Below are 22,562 nucleotides of genomic sequence, written 5' to 3'. Positions count from 1 at the left end.
GATCATCGTCTGTTATGAAATGGATTGCCTTTGCACCAATTTACATTAGTAGGTTCTGTAGATAAAGGCAACATACTGATGTAGCACTTAGAATTAGTGCCTCAAACATCTAGGCTCTGTAGTTTGCTCTTGTCTAGGCTGCCTTCTGTGCAGAATCTGCATTGCTTCCACGTTTCTGTTGGGGTTTTTGTTGGGTACTGTCTTCCTATGTCCAAACATGTGACACTGGGTAGATGAGCAATTTCTGTATTGCTTGTGTACATACATGTGTGTGTGGGTATATGCATGTGTGGATACTACAGTGGACCAGCATCTCCATCCAGGATTGGTTCTTTGCCATTGTTTGGATATATGCTGCAGGACCCTGCAGCCCTGACTAAGATAAAATGGGCATTGAAGAATGGATGAATGTAGGAAGATATGGTCAAAATTCTCACCTTTCTGCTGTTTGAGTTTGTGAAATTTCAAAAGTAGGTGTTACAGAGGTATTTTATTTTCTTTGCTGAAGCTGCAACTGTTGTATCCAGAAGGTTTTTTAAATCATTTTATACTGCCATAGTCTGGTTTGTGTCCACTTTCTCATTTTTATAATATACAGGAAGAGACACTTAACTCTGTCCACAGCAGCTTTGCTGTCTATTTCGAAACATTCTTGTTTGATCTTTGCTCTCCCTACTAAATCCCAGAGGGAGCATCCTTATCATAGCACGATATTCCCTAATTCACTGTAGGGACATGAGACTAGATCATTTCTGAAAACAGAAACAAAGATTTAGTGATCATTAGTGGTAAAGAAAAGTGTAAAAATGTTTTTCATTCTCTTGCTTCTCTCTGGTGTAAGATACTGGTCTGAAGTCCTGTGATGATGGGGCAGAAACCTTTCAGATGACTGCCTGCAGTGATGTCTTGTGAGTGGTGAAGATAATATGCATGATGTGTGTGTTGACAATCTGCTTCATCACCAGTCACCCTGTTGCAGTTGAGAATGTAGTATTACATCAAATTTCCGTACTGCTAAGGTAAACAGCTTATATTGCTGTCCCGTAACACTTGTTGTTTGTTAGGTTAAATTTAAGTTAAACTTTGTTTTGAATGCTCCTGTATAATATCATGAAATGAGTGGGATTTGTTAGTGTTAGTTCGGAACCCATAACGCTTGTTGTTAGGTTAAATTTAAGTTAAACTGTTTCTGTTTTGAATGCTCCTGTGTCTTAATGTGAAATGTGCGGGGTTTGTTACAGTATTAGTTTGGAATGTTGTCATTCTACATATTTTTCTTTTCTGTTCATTTTATAGTGGAGCGTGTCCCTGCAGGCCGAATTCTGAACACACGTGCAATGAAAGAAATGTATCGGAGTTACGTAGAGATGCTGGTTAGCACCGCTCTAGACCCAGATATGATCCAGGCTTTGGAGGATACTAGTGGTAAGGTTCTTATTTATGTAAGTTGCATTTTGTTCTGCCTTTTGTCATGATCATATGTGGATAAGGTGTCCTTTCTGTAGGCTTTAGAAGGGAACATGTTAATCTTGCAATATGTAATCCACAGTTTCTGCTTAGTGTATGTTTGCTTTTGTTCCTTGGTGGGGCACTGTCTATCAGAAACAAACTTCTTCATGTGGAGCTTAACATACTTCCAGATGTACATCGACTGAAACAGAAATAGCTCTTTAAATATGTAAACTAACCATCACTTTTTTCTATCACTAGATGAACTGTACCTGCCTCCTATGAGAAAGATTGATGCAGTATTGAATGACCACAAAAAGAAGATACTGAAGAAAATCTCCATGAACTCTTCATTACAGGTAACGCCTCAGTATTTCAAGGGCATAAATTTGTTTACATTTTGGGGGAGGAATGTAAGGGCTTCTTACTGTGACGAAGCACATGGCATGGATTTAGTATTTCAGAGGCATCCTTTGATGTTCTTCGTGTTTCACTGTCAAAGTCATCACATTTGAGTTATCCCTGCCAGGGTAACCCGCGGCTGGCCCAAATACCAAAGGCTTAGTATTTTTGGTCAGTTGCTGTCGCTTTAGGACTGACGTCAGGTCATCAGTAGTATAAAGTAAGGCAGCTGATGTCATTACATCAGTCTTTCTTGCCAAGGAGCCCGAAGCAGAAGCAGTTTGCACGAGTGCCGGTCAGCTGCTAACTGAGTATCTGAAGTAGTTAACTTCATTTGATCAGCAACCTGTGGCTATCGGATCCGTTCTGGATCCGAGCCGGCACCTTTCCAAACTAGAGATCTGAGCTCCAAGCTCCTCCCCCTTACCCATAATACCCTGCTACCTCCCTCCAGTCCTCAGATCTCATTTGCCGCGGCTTCTATAAGCATGAGTGATGAGCTCTTGGCTATTAGGTAAGAGAAAGTGTAGGAAATTACTCTAAATTTCTTTCTTCTTTAATTGCTGTGTGTGTGTGCATTTAGATCCTTTGGGTAGTTTAACTTAGTTTAGTTTAATTTTAGTTCAATGTTAGTGTGTTCCCCTTCCCCTTATCTGTGTGTTAGGGAGTGTGCTTGTGTTTGTTATGGCCGAAGGCCCTAAGGCCATTTTTTCCAAATGCTCTGAGTGTGGTAATAAGCTGTCCCCAGCCAATGGCCACACTCAGTGCGTTCTTTGCCTGGGGGTTGCACATTTAACATCAGGCTGCCAGATTTGTGCTGCCTTTAACCCCCGGGCTCTGAGAGACAGGAGGAACAAGTTAATCCTAGCGAGTCTCTTACCCGCGGATTCTACTTCTTCCTTCTCTCCCTCAGTGGCACCAGTCGGGGCTGCAGCACCAGTCGGGGCTGCGGCTGTTCAGCCATCAGTTCCCTCTCCCCTGGCTGGGACTCAACCTCCCACTGTATACCAGGGAGAGAGGGACTCTGCTAAAAAAGAGAAGAGGCATAGAGAGAGGGAGAGAGAGACAGAGAAAGGCATAAGAGTCGCAAGCAGCGGGCCAACTCAGCCCCTTCGGCCCCGCCGGCTAAGCAGGCTCTGTTCCCCAATGAAGGTCCCCGGGTCCTCCCCCTCTCAGCTCCGTTCCCCACGTTTCTCTCCGGAGCCGGAGGAGGAGTCCCGGTCACCTTCAAGGTCGTCCAAGTGGTCTTCCTGGCCAGCCTCAGCGACCTCTTCTGGGTCTATGAGGAGTCTTTCCGACGCAGACATGGACCCGGATGATGCATCGCTTCCTTCAGGCCCAGATGCAGATGGAAGTGCTCTTGCCCTCCCCCCTCCGGCCCCCTTCTTTACCCCCCATTGCTCCTTCTCCGATCCATTATCGGGTTTCGGAGACATCGGATCCGAGTAGCCTCAGAGCTGGGGAGTTGGCACCGATATTAATCGCTACTTCGGCCTTACCCTCGAGTTTATCGGGTCCTTTTTCGGATCTGAGCTCTCCTGGCCAGGAGCCGAGCTTTCGATCTGCAGGGGTAAGTGTTTCTTTGGCTCCGATGCGGTCGGAGCACACTTCCCTTTCGGGTCCGATCGCTTCGGCACCAGTCCACACGTTGGATCCAAGGGGGCTGCTCTCAGATCCCAGGGAGAGTGGTTCACCTTCGGCTTTCGACGTGGTGGAGAGGGTGCTCTCGAAGGGTTCAAGGTCCCTGGTTCGTGCTATGGATCCACCCGCCATTCCCTCGCAGATGGGCCTGTCTTCCATCGTCCGGCCCCAGGGACAGCCTGCGTCTACACCCCAGCTAGTTCCTGTAGAGGAGCATGACCCCGTTGGCGAGCCCTCCTCGGACAGTGCCACCGAGGAGGTCCCTCACAAATGAAAGTGTAAAAGGAGGCACTTGGACCCCCCCCCCCCCCCCGAGTCCCTCATGGAAGACACTGACTTGGAGGAAGGGGAAGGTTCCCCCAGGTCACCCCCCCCACCCGAGGACATCATCCTTTGGAGGCATTATGGAGATGCGCATTAGAGGGAGGTGGTCAGCCCAGAAGCCTTCTTCAGGTGAGTCAGTGTTTCTGGAGGCGTTTGATGCAGGCCCGTCTACCTCTTGGGTGTCCCCTCCGGCTGACCCCCTGGTAGACTTAATTTACTACCAGGGCATGGAAGGAGCCGGACACTGTGGAGCCAATTCCTAGGAGACCAGATAAAATCCTTAGCCCTCGACAGGCAAGCCAGCATGGAGTAAAGGTTCCCTGGCAGATGCCGTGGTGGTGGCGGCTGCCACCAAGAAGGAACTGGCGCAAGAAAGTTCCTTGGTCCATCCTCTCAACAAGGAGTCTCGGATGATGGATCGCATCAGAAGGCAGATGTTTGCTTCAGCTACCTTTACCATAAAGGCGCTGAATTACCTGGCACATGTGATTAGGCTTCAGTGGGATCTTATAAAAGAGTACGCTGGGTCCCCCCGGAGTCCATGGCGACCGAGGACAAACAAAATTATGAAAAATCATCCCTTCAGCCTGTTCAGGTCCTGGATTTCATAGGGGCCAGAATAGTCACACTTCAGTCCAAGGCCTTTTTGACAGCGGACAGGCTCTGCACCTTAATTCTCCATGTATTAGTGCTTCTACAATCCCCGGCCCCACCAGTGGAATTAGTCCTGAGACCCCTAAGGTCCATGGCAGCTGCTGTAAACCTTTCACCACTAGCCCGCTTGAACATGAGAGTTCTTCAGTGGACCTTACAGGGCCAGTGGTCCATCCTTTGACATCCGTTGGACTCACCAATTCCACTCAGCAGAGTTTGCAGGGACTCCCTACTTTGGTGGCTCCATTCCCGAGAGTTTTTGATGCCTCAACCTCAAGCCATGGTGACCACGGACGCTTCTCGCCTGGGGTGGGGGGGGGGCATTGCATGGGCAGAACTGTCCAAGGCACGTGGACTCCTTTTGAGACCGTTCTGCATATCAATGTTCTGGAGATGAGGGCGGTGCTTCTAGCGTTGCAGGCTCTCCATGCCCTTCTTCCTCCGGGGACTATTGCAATTCAGACAGACATGTCGGTGGTCTGGTACATCAACAAACGGGGGGGGGGGGACCAGGTCTTACCCTCTTTGTCGAGAGGCCGTGAGAGTTTGGGAGTGGGCGATATCCACCAGCCGTTTTCTGCTAGCAACGCACATTCCGGGTCGGTCCAACATTCTAGTGGACAAGCTGAGTCGAACTATCCTCTCGCCTTACGAGTGGTCTCTGAACCCCTTAGTAGTGAAACAGATCTTCCTCAGATGGGGTCAACCTTGCTGCGATCTCTTCGCATCACCTTCGAACGCAAAGTGCAGCTAGTTTTTCGCTCTAATTCCCCCACCGGGGGAGAGCCCCAGAGATGGTCTAGTTCATGCTTGGCCATCCGGTCTCCTTTATGCTTATCCTCCTCTACCATTAATGACAAAATTCCTGCAGAAAGCTCATCGGTTGGGGAGCAAGCTGATCCTCATAGCCCCATTCTGGCCTCGTCAAACCTGGTTCCCGTACCTATGGTCTCTTCTCATAGCTCCTCCTTGGATCCCATTCCGATTTCTCATCCTTCAGGATTGAAAACTCCGAATCTGGACGACCTCAAGCTCACGGCTTGGTTGATCCAGTTCCATTAGTGGCTAGGACTACTGGTATCTCGTCTCCTGTTAAATCCATCCTGGTGGTGGCACATAAGCCTTCTACCAGGAAGGTCTACAACAGTAAATGGAAATGTTTTTCCATCTGGGCACGACATAGGGATTTGGACCCTTTTACGGCTCCCATTCCAGCAGTACTTGAATTTCTATCTCACATTTTCCATGAAGGGGCCAGTTCTTCTACTGTGAAGGTTCAGATGGTGGTCATTTCCCACTTCCACATCGGGGACAATCTTGGGCCCTTGGCTTCCACTAAGATCTGTAAGACTTTCTTAAAGGGAACCTTTCTTTTAAGGCCTCCTGTCAAGAATGTGGTTCCTCCATTTGACCTAACCTTAGTTCTTCAGGCTCTAACTGGTCCACCTTTTGAGCCTGCAGCTTCTGTTGACTTTTATTTATTTTATTTATTTCAGTTTGATTACCGGGGAAGTCCACTGGGCCAAGAAGAACCCATTTTCAGTGGAGGCCCGGGGAGAAAAGCTCCAAAGGCAGTACAACCAATACAATGTTTAAGAAGAATACAAAACATAATACAAACAGCAAGAAAACAAAGTAAGACACTGCAAATTCAAATTTACAATAGAAAGTACACACAGTAAGAACATTTTAAAATGCATATTTACAATAGAATGTAGACACAGTAAGAACATTGAAAATGCAAATTTACAATACAATGCAAGAATTTATAAGACACAGCAAAAGTTAAAAATTAGTCGAAATATATATATATATTTTTTTTTTGCTAACTATTCCATATTGTCATCCATACAGTGAAGTTAGAGCCTGCTAAAAACATAGCTAGAGTTTGAGTGTATAAAGGTGCAGGAATACAGGGGCTTAGTCTAGGGGAACCTTGGGATTAAGTAGGGTGAAAGCAAGAACATTTCCATTTTGAAGATAGGTGTAAGAAAAGTTGGGTTTTGAAGTAGTCTGAGTTTGGTATGGTTCTAAGAGAAGGAGGGAGAGAGTTCCATTTCCTACCTAGAGAGAAGGATAGAAGATGTTGACCAGTGGGATGTTTTGGTCTGGGGATGGAGATTAGATTTTGGTGTTCAGATCTAGAGATCGGTTGGGAATGTAAGGGGGGAGGATGTTGGATAGAGCAGGGCATTTTTCTGGGTAGAATATTAATCTATGAGTGGTTGTTAGTTGGAGATAGTCAAGGTGGTTTGGGATTTCTAGCCAGTTTAAAGATTGAAGGGAGAGGCAGTGGTGGGTTGAGTTTTTGGATTTGGTGGTGAATTTAGAGATTTTATTATAGCAAGCTTCAAGTTTAGAGGTGAGGGAGGCAGACAGATTAGTTAGGAGAGGGGCTCCATAAAGTAGAGAGGGTAGGAGGAAGCAGGTAGCTAAGGTTTGCCTGGAGGATTTGGAAAGAAATAGATTATTCCTGTAGAGCATGCCTAGTTTTTGGTGTTTTTTTTTATATTTTGTTGAATGTGGAGGTCAAATTTAAGATGTTCGTCTATGGTTATGCCAAGGAGTTTAGCATAGGGGACCACTTCAATAGGAGTGTTAGCTTGGCTGAGGATGTTGAAAGAGTTTTTGTCCAAGGAAGAAGTCTTGGAAGGGAGGAAAATTAGTATTTTGGATTTATTGGAGTTGAGGGAGAGGTGGATGTTCTTCATTCCACATTGCTGCAGTCCTAACCATTGGGTAGTCCGCTGTCCAGTCGGCCCGAATACCAAAGTATATGGCTGACGTCGGTCAAGGCGCATTAGACTGACGTCAGGACGTCAGGGTACTAATGCGCATGACCGACGTCATATCCTCAGTCTTTTTTGCCGCATGGTCCGATGCAGAAGCAGTTTTGCGAGTGCAGGTTGGCGTTCTGAAATATTTCCGAAGTCGGAGTTTCAGACCGAATCAAAGTTGGCTAAGTACCCGTTAGAACATTTTGGTTTTTTCTTGCCTCAGTATTTAACCGGATGTCAGAAAAAGTGAATAACTGTATTTCTTGTGGGAAACAGATACCTCATAGGGATTACCATACTTTGTGTATACCTTGTTTAGGGCCTGAGCACGACGTTGTTGGTTGCCGCTCTTGTGCTAGATTTAACAAACGCACTATTAAGAGGAGGTTAGACTGTGCCAGGTTAGTGTTTGGGAAGCGGTGTAATTACAAAATGCCGTCGGATGCTCCGACGCCCGCTTCGTCCAAAAAGCGCAAGGACAAGACAGCAAAGCCTAGGGTTGATGAACCGGCAGTCCCGGACGTCGGTTCTTTAGAAGGCTCAGTGGAGCCAGAGATTTTGCCAGGAGTTTCTTTGGAGTCTCAGGCAGAGACTTTACTGTTACAGGATGTGCCCTCTCAGGAGGTAGGCCAGGCTGAGGGGGCTTCTCAGGTAACTGTTCTTCCCTCTCTTCCCAAGGTAGTTAGAGCTTCTCCTACTGTTTCCAAAACTTCTTTGAGAGGTAGGCCAAGTTCAGCTTCAGTGGGGGCTTCTCCTAGCACTTCAGGTTCTGTGCCTAAGAAACATATGCTTAAAATGGCAGAAGATTTAATTACTATGATTAGAGGCTCTATGCCCCCTCCTGATAAGAGGCCTCGGGTGGAACCGGAGTTTGAGAGTTTTGACCGGTGTTCAGAGGCTTCTGAGTCTTCTGTGGAAGACTTGCAGGAGTATCCTCCTTATTCTGATTCTGATGTGGATGATTCCACTCCTACAGCTTCTCCTCCTGAGGATTTCTCATTTTCAGAGACTCTGCATTCCATGAGGGAGCACTTTAAATGGGAAGGCCAAGATTACTCTGATTCCAGGAAAAGGCTTAGGGAATTCTTATGTTTCCCCCAGCATGGGCCCTTGGCTATACCTACTGTGTTGAATGTGGTGGAAGATGTTTTGCAGAGGCTTCCCTGAACCCTGATTCTTTGCCTCCTGCCCCTGTTAAGCCTGATAGGTACTATAGGGTGCCTGAAGCTCATAAGTATCTGTTTAAGAGTCCTAGGGCAGACCCGGAAACTGTTTCTCAGGGGCCTAAGGGTGTTAAGGCCTCTGTTGTTAAAAATCCTGTTCCCACTGATAAAGAGGCAAGGGCTTTGGATAGGTGGGGAAAGAAAGTGTATACTTCTTCCACTTTAGCCATGAGAGCGTTGAATTGTCAGTTTCACATGCTAAAATATCAAAATTATCTCCTTTCACAATTGAAATCTAAGGTGGATGCTTTGGCGGAAGGTATAGAGTGTAAAGAGTTGCTGGATTTAGTTCATGTGTCTGAACAAGTGGGTAAGCATTCTTTGCAATGTGGTTTTGATGCTGTGCAGGCCTCCTCGAGGGTGGCTGCCACTAGTTCTGTTCTTCGCAGGCATGCCTGGTTGAGGGATCAGAATTTAGCAGAACATGTTAAGACTAGGATTTTGGATGCTCCTTTACAGTCTGATGTGTTATTTGGTTCGCCTGTGGAAGCAGTTTTAAAGAAAATGGAGGACAAAGCTAAGTCTATGCAAACTGTTAAAGATTTTTTGCAGGTGCAGCCACCGAAGTTTAGTAGAAATTGGCCTACTAAGGGATGGACATATCCTGCTTATGATTCCCAGTCTAGGGGTAGGTCTAGGCGTGGTAGGGGCAGAGCTCAAGGTTCTTTTAGGCCTAGAACAGGGGGTTCACCTGCTCAGCCTTCTGGTGAGGGCAGGGGTCAGTCCTTTCGTAAACAGACCCAATGACCTGCCTTTTCAGCTGCCAGTAGATTCTCGTCTGGCAGCTCCTTTGGGAGGAAGACTGTCTCTTTTCAAAGAAAATTGGGATTTAATCACTCAAGACAGATGGGTGTTGGATATCATTCACCACGGTTACAGGTTTTATTTCCATACATTGCCCCTTTCAAAGGCATGCCAGGCGTTCCCCCTCCACAAAGGAAAGAGGCTCACAAGCAAATTTCTTTGTTACTCCAAATAGGGGCTATCCAGCCAGTCCCTGTACCAGAAAGGGGCCTAGGATTTTATTCTCGCCTGTTCCTAGTTCCAAAGAAGGGGAACACGTGGAGACCAATTTTGGATTTATCTATCCTCAACACTTATCTGGACATTCCCAAGTTCAAGATGTTGACGTTACAACAGCTTTTACCTCTGCTGGGCAAAGATCATTGGATGGTAACTTTAGATCTCAAGGAAGCTTACCTTCATGTGCCTATAAGACTAAGTTGCAGGAAGTATCTGCGTTTCGAGCTGGAAATTCTCATTATCAGTTCTCTGCATTGCCCTTTGGCTTATCTACTGCCCAGAGTATTCACAAAGGTTCTGGCTCCAGTGATAGCTTACTTCAGGCTGAAAGGAATTCAAATCTATCCTTACTTGGACGACTGCCTGATTCTGGCTCAAGAAAAGGAAGACCTTCTACAGCATCTGGAATATGTCATAGCAGTGCTAAGATGCCTAGGGTATTCTGTGAACGAAATAAAGTCCAGTCTAGTACCCTCTCAAGACATGTGCTTTCTGGGTGTGAGACTGAATACAGCAGCCCAGATGGCCTTTTTAACCCCGGACAAACAAAAGAATCTTTCCAGTTACTTCCATCAACTATCTCTTCAGTCCGGGCTGACTGCAAGGACAGTCCTTCAAGCCTTAGGGTTCATGGCATCTTGTATTCTGGTGCTTCCCAATGCCAAACTGCATATGAGGAAGCTGCAATGGTATCTCAAAATGTGTGGACACAGCACTGCCAGGATTTGGACACTGTCATTCAAATAATACCTTGCATTCAAAAAGAATTTTTGTGGTGGGCTCAGGAATGTCACCTAAACAAGGGACTCTCTGTGACCCGACCAGAGGCGAGTCAGATTTTAACGACAGATGCCTCGGACATTGCTTGGGGAGCTCATCTAAATGGAAAGTGGATACAAGACAAGTGGCCTGCCAGACTACAGCATCTACATATCAATATGAAGGAGATGTTAGCAGTTCAGTTTGCATTAATGGCTTTCAAGGAGTTACTTCTTCCTGGGCAGGTGTTGATTCTAACAGACAACACAACTGTCATGTGGTACATCAACAAACAAGGGGGGAACACATTCTTATCCTCTATGCAGGCAAGCAATGATTTTATGGGAGACTGCGCTCAGCTTGCAACTAACTCTTCATGCAAGGTTTCTGCCGGGAGCACAGAACTCCTTAGCAGATGTGTTAAGCAGGCAAATCATGGATCCCCACGAGTGGAAACTGGATCTTCATGTATTTCAGAATTTGACAGTGTCATGGGGAACTCCAGACATAGATCTGTTCGCTTCTCCACTAAACCACCAGCTGCCAAAGTTTTGCACAAAGGGGTTTCATCACACAGCTTGGAAAGTGGACGCTCTTTCTTTCAGTTGGAAAAATCTTCATGTGTATGCCTTTCCACCTCTCCCTCTTCTCCCAAAGGTGCTCCTAAAGATCAGACAAGACAAGCCAAGGATGATTTTGATAGCTCCAGATTGGCCTCGGCAACACTGGTACCCACTTCTAAGGAGTCTGGTAAGGAAGCCTCCATGGCCTTTACCATTGATTCCACACCTGTTATCTCAGAGGGACGGTCACCTGCTCAATGTCAAGCTGCAATCTCTTCATCTAACAGCCTGGCATATTCTGTTTTGAAACACAGCAGGTCTCAACTTCCTCAACAAGTTTTAAATGTGATTATGGAAGCCAGAAGACCTAGTACAAGGAAAGTGTACGCAGAAAAATGGAAGAGATTTTTGTTTTGGAGTGCAGCAAAGAATTTGGAGATTTCTGAGCCTAATTTGAGTGTGGCTCTTCAATATCTTACTGAGTTATTGGACAAAGGTTTGTCCTTCTCTTCCATTAAAATTCATGCTGCAGCAATTTCAGCTCACTATGATTGTGACCCACCATTGTTTTCACATCCTTTGTTCAAGCAGTTTCTTAGAGGGGCAAAGAATATAAGACCCCACGTAGAGCTCCTACTCCTGCTTGGGATCTCAATTTTGTGTTGGAAAAACTTACTCTACAACCTTTTGAGCCTGCGGCTACTGCTGAGTTAAAATACTTGTCATGGAAGACTGCTTTTTTGTTGGCCATTACTTCTGCAAGAAGGGTTTCTGAGTTGCAGGCCCTTATGGCAGTAGAGCCCTTTTTGATTTTCCATAAGGATAGAGTATCATTACGTACTAATCCTTCCTTTATGCCTAAGGTGGTTTCTAGTGTGGCTTTAAACCAAACTATTCATTTGCCTACTTTCTATGCAGATCCCCAAAACAAGGGAGAAAAGATTTTGCACACTTTAGATGTACATAGGCAGTTACGTTATTATTTAAGCAGGACTAAGGATTTCAGGCAGTCTCAGCAGTTGTTTGTTTCTTTTGCCTTGACTTCTCAGGGCAAGCCTGTGTCTAAGCAAACTATTTCTAAGTGGATTGGGTTTTGCATTTCTTTTTGTTATTCCCATCATGGCAAGGAGATTCCGGCTGGGATTAGGCCTCATTCCACAAGGGCTACTGCCACTTCAACAGCATTTCTCAGGGGGGTGGCAACTAAGGATATTTTGGAGGCAGCTACTTGGAGTTCAGTACATACTTTCTCTAAGCATTACCACCTTCCTCTCTACTCTAAATCTAGGGCTGGTTTTGCCACAGCTATTTTGCAAGGCATGTTGACAGCTCCTGCTTCCTTATGATTTGCCAGCCTCCCTTACCTCTGCTTTGGGATTCTACCCAATGGTTAGGACTGCAGCAATGTGGAATGAAGAACATAGTACAGTTTTGTACCTACCATAAATGTAGATGTTCGAGGATCCACATTGCTGCAGTCCAATTTACCCTCCCTCCTTCCCCTCTGTGTTTAGGGGTTGTGGTGTGGGTTAGGCTATACTCTTGTGCATTTGTATATATTGTATATATGTTTGGTGCAGGGTTTTTGTTGGTGTTTTGGTTTGGGCCTTGTCTTTTTAGGGCCTTCTGACATCTGGGGCAAGAAAAGACTGAGGATATGACGTCGGTCATGCGCATTAGTACCCTGACGTCCTGACGTCAGTCTAATGCGCCTTGACCGACGTCAGACATATACTTTGGTATTCGGGCCGACTGGACAGCGGACTACCCAATGGTTAGGACTGCAGCAATGTGGATCCTCGAACATCTACATTTATGGTAGGTACAAAACTTTACTTTTTGGTGCATCCAGTTTTCTGTAGTGGAAAAAGCTGTTTGAGTTTTAGAGAGAAGTTCAGTAAAGCTGGGGGCGGCACAGACTAAGGTAGAGTCATCAGCGTACTGGATGACTGTAGTGTCAGGGAGAGCAGTGTGAAGGTTGTTTATGAAGATGTTGAAAAGTAAGGGACCGAGAATGGATCCCTGAGGAACGCCAGTAGGAGTAGGTAAGAAGGAGGAGGTAGAGTTCTTCCATCTGACAGCCTGGGATCTGTCAGAGAGGTAGCTGGAGAACCAGGCAAGAGTATTAGTGGAAAGATTAAGGTTGGAGAGGTGACAGAGTAGATGTGAATGGGAGATGGTATCAAAGGCTTTAGATAGGTCCAGCAGAACAGTGGATACTAGAAGTCCGGAATCTCTGGCTTGATTAACTGTTTCTAAGAAGGAAAGTAGGGCAGTTATAGTGCTGTGGCCTGGACGGAAACCGTGTTGGGTGGGTGTAAGTAGCTGATTCTCTGTTAAGTAGGGTAAGAGTTGGCGGTGGACACATTTCTCAAGAATTTTGGATATAGGAGAGAGTAGGGCTATAGGGCGGAAGTTAGAAGTAGAGTTGTTTTTACCTCCTTTATGAAGTGGTAGAATGTAGGCAGAACGCCAGAGTTTGGGAATGAATGACTCTTTTAAGGATCTGTTAATCAGGATGCTAATTGGAAGAGCTATTCCTTGACTGCGTGTTTGAGGAAGGAGGGGAATGTTGTCAGGGCATTGGAACAAGGTTTTAGTTTGGTTAAGAGCTTTTTATAAAAGTTGTGGAAACTGGTTTGAGTTGAAACATAGGGTGACAGTCCTTCGGAGAGTTTAGGAAGTTGGAAGGGTTGTTATCAGGGAATGTTTTGGTTAGTTTGGCTATAGAGTCAGTAAAGAAAGTGTTGAAGAGTGAGCTTAGTTCATTGTCAGTTAAACTAGGGTCAGGGCAGGGGTTATTTTGTGACCCAGGATGGAGAAGAGAGTTAACAGATTTCCAGAAATGTTTGGGGTTGTTAAGATTAGTAGACTGAAGTTTGTTGTAGTAGTTTTTTTAGTCTCTGATGATTAGTTTTTTTACTTGGTTGCGGAGTTGGGTATATTGGAGCAAGGCAGAAAGCTGTTTGCTTTTCTGATAAAGCTTCCAAGATTTGTCTCTGAGTTGCATGGTTTGTTTAGTCTCTTTGGTCAGCCAAGGAGCAGAATTGGCTTTGATTCGTTTATTTCTAAGGGGGGCTAGAGAGTTGAGAGTATTTAGGAAGATGGAGTTAAAATGTTCTATGGCATTGTCGAGGGACAGAGTTTGAAGGATTTGCCAGTTGATTTCTTTGAATATGTTGGAGAAGATTATGGGGTTGAAGTTGCTAAGGTTACGAGTTTGGATATAATTATGTAGGAAATGAGAGGGGTTAGCTGAGCGATGAATGAAGGCAGGTAGATGGTCACTAAAGGAGTCAGGGATAGTTCCTGATAGAGATTTTGTTAGGATGGGAGACTAAAATCCAATCTATGATGGAGCCAGGGGGGGTGTTTTTTGTTGGGCCTGGTTGTAGAATGGATTAATTGAGAGAAGTTGAAAAGGTTGATAGCTAGGGTGGGGGAAGGTGTGTTGATTTTGTTCCAATCAATGTTGACGTCTCCTAGAATAAATGTTTCATATTTTATTTCAGATGAGGCCCAGTGGAGAATATTCTCTAGGGTAGAGATGTTGTCGCCAGGGGAGATGTATAAAGAAATGATACAGATATTTTTATGTTTATTGAGTTAGAGCAGACAAGCAGTGATTTCAGTATTTTTGAATAGAGGGGTTGAGATTTGCAGGGGGATTATGGAGAGAAGGTTAGAGTAGATAATGGCAGAGCCTCCACCTTTTTTGTTTAGTCGGTCACTCCTGAGAATGTTGAAGCCAGGAGGAAGGATTTCTGAGTCAGAGATATGGGGTTTTAGCCAGGTCTCAGAGATGGCTAAGATGTCAGGTTGGTTGTGGTTAATCCAGGCGTGAACATGGTGAAGTTTGTTTAGGCTTTGGGCATTAATAGTGAAGACCTTAAGGGTGGTAGGAGAGGTCTTAGGAGTAGAAGGACTGGGAGGGAGAGGTGTATTTGAAGTGTGGGAGGAGGGAGAAGGAGGGAAGGAGTTGTTTGTACTGAGGCAGGGGCCAGGATTAGGGTGGATGTCTCCAGATAAGGCTAGGAAATTATATGGGAAAACTTTAAGTCTTTTAGGTTTGGAGAGTAAGAAGTTGTTTGGGGTTGGTGGAAATGTAAGAGAGAGGATTTTTGTAGAGGAGGAGAGCATTTTCGGATGGAAGAGGTGTAGTAGGTTTATTGGGATAAGGCAGGGGGAAATGGAGTGGAAGTGAGTGAGTGAAGGAGGATGTGGGTGGGAGAAAGTGAGGGTGTGAAAAGTAGCCAGGTAAGGGTGAGTTATTGAGCAGTAAGAAGTAGCGTGATAGAGAGGAAGAAGACAAATGAGAAGAGAGAAGGGAAATGAGAGTTTGGGAGAACATGTTAGAATGGGTGGGATAAGGGATGAAGAAAAGATGTAGTTGGAATAGTGTGAGTTAGGAGAGAAATGAGAGAAGAGTGGAAGGAAGATATCAAGTAGGAGAGGAGAGTGTAGGGTTAAGTGTAGTGAGAAGTGGGAGGGGTAAGAGAGGCTGGAGAAATGAAAGGAGGGTTTAGATTGATTAATTAAAGTAGGAAGTGGTAGGAAGTGGTGGGGGAGGGAAAGAGTCTAATTGGTGGAAAAGAATGTAGGGTGGAGTTGGTGATGTATAAATGTGGATGTGTTGGGGGCAGGTGGGATTTGGGGGCAGGGTAGGGGAACGGAGTGAGCCCGAAGGGCGAACGGAGCGGGAAGAGCCAGAGGAGGTGAGAAAAGCAGAAGACAATCAGTTACAAGAGAGTATTTAGAAGGTAAGTTTAACAAGTTTATCAGAGCTGTGAAGGTAAGAAATGTAGGTGAAGGAGAGGAGGGAGGGTACTGAGATGAGCAGAGAAATTGGGTTAGAGGGTAAAATGCTAAGGAGAAGAACTTAAAGTTCTTATCTTGGAAAACTGCCTTCTTAATTGCTATTACCTCAGCTAGAAGGGTATCTGAACTTCAGGCCCTTTGTACTAAACCCCCATAACTGGTCTTCCATAAGGACAGAGTATCTCTCAGGACTAATCCCTCCTTCTTACCTAAAGTGGCTTCCGAGGCTAATATCAACCAATCCATTAATTTGCCTGTTTTCTTCCCTAACTATCAGAACAAAGGGGAGTACAGACTGCATTCGTTAGATGTGCATAGACAGTTGTGCTTTTACTTGCACAGGACGGCTGCCTCTCGCAAGTCGGAGCAGCTTTTCATTTCGTTTGCTAAGCCATCCTTGGGTAACCCAGTTACAAAGGTGACTCTAGCTAGATGGCTATCCCACTGCATCTTGCTTACGTACAAAATTTCTGGTCGGCCGGAACCCTTGGGAGTTCATGCTCACTCTACCCGTTCTATGGCTACTTCTGCTGCATTTTGGTCGAGTTCCCTTGGATGACATCTGTTCTGCGGCTACTTGGGCTTCTTCTCATACCTTCATTTTGCACTGTAAACTAGATCTGATATCCAGAGGGAGGGCAGCCTTTGGCTCTGCAGTGCTCTGGAATATGCTTCCTTGAGGACCTTCCAAGTTTTTTTGGTAGCTGGGGACTCTGTCCCACAGGTTGCTGATCAAATGAAGTTAACTACTTCAGATAAAGAAGTTATGTACTCACCATAATGTTCCATCTGAGTAGGTAACTTCATTTGTCAGCAACCGACCCCCCCCTTCCCCCAACCTGTTTTTTCGTTACCTGAATGATGGAATGTTTTAGTTTTGTTATGCATCAGGTTAGGATATTCAGGCATTGTTTGTCTGGATGTTGTCTGATAATTGGGCAAACTCGATCTGAGGACTGGAGGGAGGTAGCTGGGTATTATGGGTAAGGGGAGGGGCTTGGAAATCGGATCTCTAGCTTGGAAAGCTGCCGGCTCGGATCCAGGACGGATCCCGATACCCACAGGTTGCTAACAAATGAAGTTACCTACTCAGATGGAACGTTATGGTGAGTACATAACTTCTTTTTCGTCTTCCGAATTGAAGCTGAAGTCTTCTAAAGCTAAGTACCCCATTGGGGATCCTTTTTTCTTGCTCTAATGGATGTCAGAAAAAGTTAACAATTGTCTCGCCTGTGGAAAGCAAATACCACACCGAGACTTACTGGGTCACTTGCTTAGGCCCAGACCATGACATCCCTCGCTGTCACTTTTGTGCTTTAACAACAGAACTGTACATCGTCGGGGCCTTATTGTAGCTAGATATTTTCGTTTACAATCTTCGAATTCCGATATGGCGTCGGTAAGCCATCCAACAGCAGATCATCCGAAAAAACGTAAGGAAAAAGAGAGAGACCGCACGGGTCCAAACCTACCAGCGACACGTCTGTTAAGCTAGTCGTCACTTCTCTGGTCCTCAGTGAGGTGCTTTCGCAGCCCCTGATGCCTGCTTCTGTGGATTCACACGCTGTTACTGAAACCCTTTCAGAGTATGGTATGCCACAAAACTCTTCTTCGACTAAGGAGCCTGCTGTTGTCTCTTCTTTGGATGGGTCCAGAGCCACTGAGCAGGTACTGGCTTCCCAGGAAATACTTCACACTACTGATTCTCGACACAAACTGACTTCTTTCGCATCTACTGTTCTTTCGAAAACTACCGAGTTTCTAAAGGCCCAGGGTATGAACCACACCCAAGAAACTGACGACCCAGTCTCAGGCACCAGCTTCCTTTCTTCAGTCTCAAACGCCTAAAATGGTGGAAGACCTTATAATGCTGATCAGGGGGAAGCCAAGCTACCCCTTCTAAAAGAAAAAGAGATCTGTCTCCAGTAGTTTTGTCTGAACAGGAGTCTGATGACTCTGATGCATCTGAATATGAAGACATGCAACCCCTATCTGCTTATGAGGATTCTGATGCAGAGGAATCCATTCCTTCAGCCTCTCCACCCGAGGACTTTTCCTTTGGGGAAACCCTTCATAACTTAAGGGAGCATTTCCAGTGGGAATGTCAGGATTACCCTCAATCTAAAAAGTGACTGAGAATTCTTAGATCTCCTGCAGCACAGACCCCTGGCCATTCCCGCCGTGCTGGATGTCATTGGCGTTGTCTTCCTGGAGTCCAGTTTGACTCCTGACACCCTCCCTCCTACGCCCAGGAAACCTGACCGGTATTGCAGAGTCCCTGACTCCCACAAATTTATTTTCAAAAATCTTACTGCGGACCCTGAGATAATTTCTCAGGGGCCTAAAGGAATTAAAGAAACTTCTGCTAAGAATCCCACCCCCTCAGATAGGGGTTCCCGAGGACTAGAAAGATGGGGTTAAAAAGTATACACCTCTCCTACTCTTGCTATCAGAGCACTAAGTTGTCAGTTCCATATGCTAAAATTTCAGCAACATACCATGGAACTCCACAAACAAAAATTTTCTTTTCCTGCTTGTGCAGAACCTAAGAAGTTACAAGAGTAAAATGCATTCTGCAAGTCAAGTAACTAAGCACACCTTACACTGTGGTTTTGACGCCCTAGAAGCTTCTTGCAGGGCAGCAGTCACCGGTTCTGTCCTTAGAAGGCATGCTTGGCTTAAGGAACAACCCTTGCCAGACCATGTCAAATCTAAATTATTGGATGCACCCTTGCACAAAGATAACTTATTTGGCACCAAGGCAGAGGAGGTCTTAAAAAGATTGAAGAAAAAGCTAAATCTATGCAGACAGTTAAGGATTTTCTACAGGTCCAGCCACCCAGGTTCAGCAGGCATTGCCCCTCCAAACACTGGCCCTTTCCTGTCCCCCACCAGGTCAGTTCAGCCCAGACCCTGGGGAAGCAGATCCCCCAGACAGCAGCCACAGGGAATCCGGAGATCAAAGCAGTGGATGTCCTCTACTTCAAAACCAGGGAGTTTAAAGCCACCCCCCTGCCATGGTAAGAACTGACAATGACTCTCCTCCCCCACTCCCTCCCTCTGCCCACCTGCACTTGACCCTAGGAGGAAAACTACTTTCACGCAAGCACCAGGGCCACCATTACCAACGACCGCTGGGTCCTCAACAGAGTGTCCCAGGGATATAAATTTTCTTTCCACACTCTTCCAACTCCAAAAGGGTTCCCAGCTCTACCTCCAAACCAGTGGGCAGAGGCAAAAAAGCAAGTCCTTTCCCTGCTCTCTCTATGAGGGCAATAGAGCACATTCCTGCAGAACAGATAGGCCAAGGTTTCTACTCCAGACTTTTTCTGGTTCCCAAAAAAGAGGGCACATGGCACCCCTTCCTCGATCTATCAATTCTAAACACCTTCCTGGTGATACCAATATTCAAAATGCTCACCCTCCAGCAACTGCTACCCATGCATTCCAAGGATGCTTGGGTAGCCACCCTAGACCTAAAAGAGGCCTACCTCCACATCCCTGTCAGGGAATCATGCAGGCAATACCTACGTTTCAGGTCAGGATCTCTACACTTTCAGTTCTCCCCGCTTCCTTTGGCTTATCTACTGCTCCCAGAGTTTTCACAAAATGTCTGGCACCCGCCATTGCCTTTTGCAGACAAACGAATATCCAAATTTACCCATACTTAGATGACTGCCTAATTCAGGCAGACAGTCAGGAAATGCTGCTCAAGCACCTGGCCTTTGTAAAGTCTGTACTGACCTCCCTGGGGTACACTATCAATGACAAGAAATCCAAACTAGTGCCCACCCAAAGGATTATATTCCTGGTAGCAAGCCTGGACACAGCATCCCAGATGGCATTCCTTACACCAGAAAAGCAAACTTACCTGACAGCCTACTTCTCTCAACTAGCCACTAGAACCCAGCTATCTGTAAGGAAAATCCTGCAAGCTCTGGGGTTCATGGCATCTTGCATTCTACTCCTTCCTTATGCCAGACTGCATATGAGAAAACTTCAGTGGTACCTAAAAAGCATTTGGTGTCAACACTCTCAAGACCTGGAAACTCTCATACCTATAATACCTTGCCTCAGAAAAGATTTTCTTTGTTGGACAACAGCATGCTCCCTCAACAAAGGACTACATTTCTCACCACCCCCCGCTGCCCAGACCTTCACCACAGATGCTCCAGATTATGACTGGGGTACACACCTGGACGGCAGGTGCATACAGGGTCAGTGGACCCCACACCAAATCCATCTGCACATCAACCAAAAAGAGATGATAGCTGACCATGCTGCTTTCAAGCCCCTTCTCTCCCCAAGGGCTCTCCTGAGCAAAACAGACAACACAACTATGATGTGGTATATCAGCAAGCAGGGAGGGACTCAGTCCTACCGTCTATGCAGGCTGGCCATGACCCTTTGCACACAACCTCTGCCATGCAACTCCACCTGCTAGCACAATTCCTACCGGGTTCTCTCAACTCTCTGGAGGACCACTTAAGCATAAATCTTCTGGAACCACACGAGTGGTAGCTCAACAGAAGAACCTATGCCCTAATAACTCATAAATGGGGCACCCCAAAGGTCGACCTCTTTGCCTCCCACACCAACCATCAGCTCAGCAAGTTTTGCACCAGGGAGCATCACTGCAGGGCTTGGAAAGTGGATGCCCTGTCTTTCCCCTGGGTCAATCTGTCAGTCTGTGCCTTTCCTCCAGTACCTCTCCCCAGGGTAATGCTCACAATTTGTTTGTGTCTTTCGGCTTTTCCCGGTTAGGGGTCGCCACAGCGGAACTCAGATCCGCTAATGATTGGCAGAAGATTTTTACGTACTGGCTTGCCAGGCCTGACGCACAGCCTTCAACGAAGGTACGCCCATTCACGCATGTCTCCACGCAGAAGACGCTCTAGCTGAGATTCGAACCGGACTGCGTCTTACTGTGAGGCGACAACGCTACCGCAGCACCACCACCACCCATGCTCACAGTAAAGGAGGAAAAACCAAAGACAGTTCTTATAGCTCCAGACTGGCCTCACCGGCACTGGTACCCCTTGCTGCGCAGCCTGTCCCCTCTGCCACCTTGGCATCTCCCTCATATTTCCAAACCTCCTGACCCAGAGGGAAGGGGAATTCATGCATCCACAATTGCAGACCCTCAATTTGGCAGCTTGGCTTATTGCCTAACCCCTGATCAATCTGCCATCCTCACCAAACAAGTTCTAGATGCTATATGTGAGGCCAGATGCCCTAGCACTAGCAAGTCTTATGCTGACAAATGGAAAAGGTTCTGCACCTGGATTCAGGCTAAGGGAGCCAATACAGCACAGCCCTCCCTCCCTGTCATCTTGGATTACTTAGCTGACCTGCTACACAGTGGACTCTCCTTTTCCTCTCTTAAAATTCATGCCTCTGCTATCTCGAGTCTATATCATGTTATCGAAAGTTTACTTAATCGAATCAATAAAGGTCGAACTTTATTGATCGATTTAAGTAAAACATTGAATAACATAAAAAATAAAACAAATTAAAAAAAAAACTAAATGGCATAGGCAGGAGGGCAAGCCCCCCTGCACCCCCCCACACCCCCCTACTTAACTATACCAACTCCGAGACCGCACTACATTGAGGTAAATGGAAATCTCCCCTTACGGAGATTTCCGTTTACTTGCACGATGTTCTTCACTTTCGATATTGTTGTGCCGACAGTATCAGACTCTATATTGTCAGCTTACGACAACGTGAAGTAGACCCGCTATCTCTGCTCATTTTCCCACTGAGCAGCACCTTTTTTCACATGCTTTGATCAGATAGTTCCTAAGAGGGGCTAGCAACATGAGGCCACCCAGAAGAGCACCAACCCCAGCTTGGGACCTTAAACTGTGTGTTGGAAAAGCTCACCTTACTCCCCTTGGAACCTGCCTCTTCAGCAGAGCTATAATTTCTCTCCTGGAAGACAGCTTTCCTTCTGGCCATCACTTCAGCCAGAAGGGCATCTGAGCTGCAAGCACTCATAGCTGTGGAACCCTTCGTCATCTTTCATGCTGACAGGGTATCCCTCGACTAACCCATCCTACATGCCCAAGGGTGGTGTCCAGTGTGGCTCTCAACCAGTCCATTCATTGCCCACCATTTTCCCTAACCCACAGAAAAAGGGGGAAAGAATTCTGCACTCTCTAGATGTGCACAGACGGCTCAGATTCTACCTAGACAGGACTAAATACTTCAGAAAGTCTGATCAATTGCTGGTTAGCTTTGCTGCATGGGCAGAGGGCAAAGCCATCTCCAAACAAACCATCTCCAAATGGATAGTACACTGCATCCATTTCTGCTACAAACAACATGCAAAACCTCCACCTAAGGGAGTCGGGACTCACTCCACCAGAGCAGCTTCCACCTCTGCAGCTTTCCTCAGAGGAGTCCCCTCCAGGGACCTCCTGGAGGCTGCCACCCGGACATCTGTTCACACCTTCACCAAACATTACCACCTGCCTATCTTCTCCAAATCCAGGGCAGGGGTTACCTCTGCAGTCTTGCAGGGCATCCTAGCCAGCCCCTAGATGTGAAGTTGTTCTATCTCGCTGTTAATTCTTACAGATGGGTTCGGAGCCGATCCTCGGCTCCGAGTCGGCCTACTACAAAGCTCGTGGTCTTCAGATAGCTTGAAGTCCCTATCCCATGATGCACCTAGAGTTACCTCAGGTCTAGTTTGCCGCTACAACAGATCGGAGGTTCTCGCTAACTCAGGCCTGTAAAAGCCTTATTTTTCAATTTTATTGATAATTCTTCTGAAATAGTTTTACTTGGATAAGTTCTTACAACTTTACTGTGTAGTTTCCCTTCCCTTGGTGTGCCTCTTACGTAGATTACTATTTGGCCTCATTTTTTTCTTAGGCCTAGTTTAGATTATTGTGTTTAAATAGTGACCTTTCTGTTACAGTTTT

General features: G+C 46.1%; 1 protein-coding gene across 2 annotated transcripts in view; it reads left to right on the top strand.

Moving 5' to 3' along the window:
* The window catches only part of LOC122811051 (proline-rich protein 12-like), a 1,358,252-nt gene that overhangs the window by 1,203,084 nt on the left and 132,606 nt on the right, over nt 1–22,562 (top strand). For both annotated transcript variants that reach the window (XM_044082594.1, XM_044082593.1), the window contains exons 10-11: nt 1,297–1,425; nt 1,711–1,808. In XM_044082594.1, coding sequence (XP_043938529.1) covers nt 1,297–1,425; nt 1,711–1,808 — 227 coding nt within the window. The remainder of the gene's footprint in view (nt 1–1,296; nt 1,426–1,710; nt 1,809–22,562) is intronic.

This window comes from Protopterus annectens, chromosome 9.part0 (assembly GCF_019279795.1).
Source record: "Protopterus annectens isolate FY-2018-M chromosome 9.part0, PAN1.0, whole genome shotgun sequence".
Classification (NCBI taxonomy): Eukaryota; Metazoa; Chordata; order Ceratodontiformes; family Protopteridae; genus Protopterus; species Protopterus annectens.
Note: the sequence above shows the minus strand (reverse complement) of the source record. Positions and strands in the feature narration are given on the sequence as shown.